This window comes from Rattus rattus, chromosome 8 (genome assembly GCF_011064425.1).
Source record: "Rattus rattus isolate New Zealand chromosome 8, Rrattus_CSIRO_v1, whole genome shotgun sequence".
Classification (NCBI taxonomy): domain Eukaryota; kingdom Metazoa; phylum Chordata; class Mammalia; order Rodentia; family Muridae; genus Rattus; species Rattus rattus.
The window spans coordinates 15,953,965-15,958,559 of record NC_046161.1 but is presented as its reverse complement, the minus strand read 5'-3'; the positions used below and the strand labels follow the sequence as shown (position 1 = coordinate 15,958,559).

General features: G+C 33.3%; 1 protein-coding gene across 1 annotated transcript; it reads left to right on the top strand.

Moving 5' to 3' along the window:
• Window positions 1-3,399: 3,399 nt before the first annotated feature.
• Window positions 3,400-4,323, top strand: LOC116906970 (putative gustatory receptor clone PTE03). The gene has a single exon (XM_032909892.1). It carries the CDS (start codon window positions 3,406-3,408, stop codon window positions 4,321-4,323), a length of 918 nt encoding a protein of 305 aa, XP_032765783.1. The 5' UTR covers window positions 3,400-3,405.
• Window positions 4,324-4,595: the final 272 nt, after the last annotated feature.

The window sequence follows — 4,595 nt, the reverse complement described above, 5'->3', positions numbered from 1 at the left end:
TCGAATAATAAGATACAGCTGGTAAAAATGTAAAATACATGTTTGTTCTGCCCTACAATCACTTGGGAATGGAACTGAGCTGACTAATGAGGAACTGTGGATATTAACCCCCAAGGGCCATGGAGGTTACATGTAGTCAAATGGTGACCATCTATGTATTAGCCTTGGACCGGTAGTATATAGCTTTCCTGACCTGTCCCTAGGAATCACCATTTCCTCACAATATCGCTGTGCCTCCCCACTTTTCTGTGTTCCTCAGAATATTTTCATATTTTTCTTAAAATCCAAAGAAGAACTGAATGTCATTCTTTAATCTTGAATTCCAGGTAACCTGAAATCTTCTTTAGTTATCTTAAGTACTTCTGACAAGAGATAATATATAAGTCCATTCAAGAATGTGTGGGATAAGCAAATACCAGATATCTATAGAATTTTCAGTAATTTTTCATGTTTACCTCTATTCATATACCAACAATGAGCAGCTTCCATTCTGGTAATTTCTTAAACTAATTCTAATTTCCAATGACAATCTACTCTTCCTATTTTGTGAAGGTTCTTCCAGGACTAACTGACTTTTAAATTATTTGATCATTGGAAAAGTTATACAGAGAGTGGAAGCTAATATTTTATTTACTGACTCAGGAAAAAATTACACCAAATCTTGGCTGGCATTATTCTTTTATGCAATAAATTAAACTTTGTTCCAAGATTATACATTATTATGACATTTCTTTTAATTTTTATTGGTTACTTTATTTATTTACATTTCAATGTTCTCTCCCTTCCCAGTCTCCCCTCTGCAAACCCACAATCCTTTCCCTCCTCTTCTTTGCATCTGTAAGTGTGCTTCTTCAAGCACTTATCCACTCCTGCCTCACTTCTCTAGCATTCCCCTACTTTGGAGCATCAAGCTACCTTCCAATTAATGCCAGATAAGACAGTTCTGTGATACATACATAGCTGGAGACATGGATTCCTCTTAATATATACTTTGGTTGGTGGTTTAATTTTTGGGAGCTCTTTGTGGTCTTTTTGACATTGTTGTTCTTCCTATGGAGTTAAAATTCCTTTCATCTCCTTCAATCCTTTCTCTAACACTTAGTACCTGTGCTCAGTCTGATGGTTGGCTGTGACTAACTGCATCTCTATTAGTCATATGTTGGCTGAGCCTCACAGCGTACAGTCATAGATGCCAGTGAAGTGAGAGGCTCCCATGACCCAACAGGCTTAACATTAGGTGAAATAACCATCAAAGGAGAGATACAACCTACAGATATGACCTCCATTAGATAGACATGATACCCAGTTGTGGGAAGGGGCCACCCACCATTCTCAAAAAATTTAACCCAGAATACTTCACGTCTAAAGGAAATCCAGGGTCAAAAAATGAAGCAGACACCAAAGGAAAAGCCATCGGGACACCACACATTGAAGGAAAGGCCATCCAGAGATTCACCCCTTCTGCTGACACCAAACCAAGGCACTTTTGCTGAAGCTAAGGAGCACTTACTGACAGGAGTCTGGTATGGTGCCTATGAGATGCTGTGCCAGCACCTGATTGCAACTGTTTTGATAAATAAAATTTAGAAGTAAGAAGAATTCTGAATAGACACAATGCAATAACATCTCCAAATGTAAGCCAATAATCTTATTGCCACCAAATCTGATTTTTCTATAAAAAAGCAACCAACCAGTAGTTTGATACTTTTGCTTCACTTCACTTTTTTTACAGAAAAAAATACATAGTATACATTAATTATTCTTAATATAGTATTCTGAAGTATTCTACAGACTTCACATTTATTTGAGTATATACATTTAATAACATCATATATATATATCCAATTGTAGAAAAATTATGAATTGTTTATTTTCATAAAGCACTGGAATAAATCAAGTTAATATTAATGATATAAATAAGACTATATTATTAAAATACATGAGAAGTGTCATAGAATGTAAAAAAATTAAAACAAAAATAAAGATATTGCAGACAGATTTAACAATTAAGTGCACTAAAAATCTTAATAAATAATGAATATCAGCTTTTGCATTACACTGAGGAAATAAAAATGCATAATTCACACATATATTAGAGAAGAAAATGAGCATCATTTTCTTTCAGGTAATATTTAGTGATAATATTCAACATACTTAATTTAATTCTTAATTTTGACAATTTTTATCATTATTTTTAAATAATATAGCTATTTTATTAGATAGAATTTTATTATTTAAGAATGTAAAGTTTATTATGTTAAACTTTTCTACGAGAAAACTAAGTATATTTTAGAACTATTATTAATGTTGACATGTCAGCTATAGTTTTTTTTATAAATACACATTACTATATATACATGAGGGAAGAGTAATATCAGTGTTCTTTATTGAATTGTGTGTTTTTCAAGCTTTTCCATTTGCAATATTCTCAAAAACAATTTTAATATATTCTTCACTGAAATCTCAAATTATTATTAAAAGATTATTTTTCATTGATTTTAATTTTTATTTTTAAGATTGTAATATACATACAATATTTTCCCTTCACCATTCTCCTTTTCATATATTGTTTCTGTCTGTTCTCCTTCCAATTAATGATCTCATGTCTTACTAATTGTTTTTCTATACATATATATATATTCATATGTATATATTCTTAATTATAACCCATCCAGCCTATATAATATTACTTGTAAGTACTTTTTCAGAAATCACATTTTGGCATTGGACAATCAATTTGGTGTGCTCTTACAGGATAAAACTACTTCTATTACTCCAAACTTTCCTAAGTTACCAAAAGTTCTTTGTGTGAGATTTCTTTCATGTTTTCAAAAATCCATCACTATACTTATGTACTGAATTTTAAAATGTGGTCTGATCACGTTTATGCATAAATAATTCACAATCAGGAAGCTAAATGCCCATCACATCCCAAAAACTACTGCTGAAAATTTTGATTTTGTTTTTACATTCTCTTCCTCTCAACATTAAATATTATTTTATAATAGCTTTCTGTTATACAATTTAAAGAAGGACACGTAGGACACAGTTGACAACTATTTGCTTGTTTACAAGCTGAACATTGAAGCCAGATTTAGATGTATGTCACATAAAATACCAACTAAGGTTTTTTTTTTTCTTAGATGCAATATGATTTGTATATTCCTAGAGCTTTGCAGAATTTTTAGCTTTAAAATTATGTATAATTTTCTTTTATTCCTTTTTGTTCTATAATATAAGTAAAGGCATCTACCACATAAAATAATAAAGCACAGAGGAGAGTACAAAGAGCAGAGTAGAAGGCAAAGGGTGGAGATGGGAAAATGGGAGCAGGGTGTAAGTGACCTTGTATAATTCCTTTTGTGACCAATCACTTGTATTTCCCCATTCAGACTCTAAAAACTTATGGAATTAGAAAACCAGACAAGAGTAATAGAATTCTTTCTCTTGGGATTCTCAGAGGATCCAGAACTTCAGCCCATTCTCTTTGGACTCTTCCTGCTTATATACCTAGTGACAATTTGTGGGAACCTGCTCATCATCTTGGCCATTGTCTCAGACTCTCACCTCCACATTCCAATGTACTTCTTCCTCTCAAACCTGTCCTTCACTGATATCTGTTTCAGCACCACCACTGTTCCTAAGATGCTGATAAACCTTCAGAAACAGAGCAAAGCCATCAGTTACACAGGCTGCATTACCCAGCTCAGCTGTGTCTTACTTTTTGCTGGAATGGAAAACTTTCTTCTAGCAGCTATGGCTTATGACCGTTATGTGGCCATATGCAAGCCCCTTCACTACACAGCCATCATGAAAGCCCACTTGTGTCTTGTGATGATTTTATTGTCTTTGTACATTAGCATTGTGGATGCCCTTCTACATGGTTTAATGATTTTGCGGCTATCTTTCTGCACATTTCTTGAAATTCCCCACTATTTCTGTGAACTTTATCAGGTTATCAAGCTTTCATGTTCTGACACTCTCATCAATAACATTCTGGTTTATACAATGACTAGTACATTAGGTGGTGTGCCTCTAGGAGGGATTATTTTCTCTTACTTTAAAATTATCTCTTCCATCCTTAGAATGCCATCATCAGGCAGTAGGCATAGAGCTTTCTCAACCTGTGGGTCTCACCTGTCAGTTGTTTCATTGTTCTATGGGACAGCTTTTGGGGTATACATTAGTTCTGCATTTACTGAATCATACAGGAAGACTTCTGCAGCATCATTGATGTACACTGTTCTTCCTCCAATGCTGAACCCATTTATATATAGTCTTAGGAACAAAGATATGAAGAACACTTTGAAGAAAATCATCTAAATAACTATTTTCTTCATATTACATTGTTATTTTCAATGTAACCTTCTGAACCGTCTCATGGATTACTGGTTGAGTCAAATGGCAGCCATTCAACCATTTGCTTCTTTCAGAACAGAGAGTAGATACTATAAAACTAAAGGTTATTATTCTTCTCTATGAAAATATTTGTTGGTTTTCTTTGGTTTGTGGGGATTTTGATTTTCTATGTAAACATTTTGAGATTAATTTCCTGAACAATGTACATAAACAAAGATTACCTGAACAAAGGATTA

Excerpts from the sequence above, each read along its gene's own strand:
- LOC116906970 (XM_032909892.1), top strand. The coding sequence starts at position 3,406 with ATGGAATTAGAAAACCAGACAAGAGTAATAGAATTCTTTCTCTTGGGA.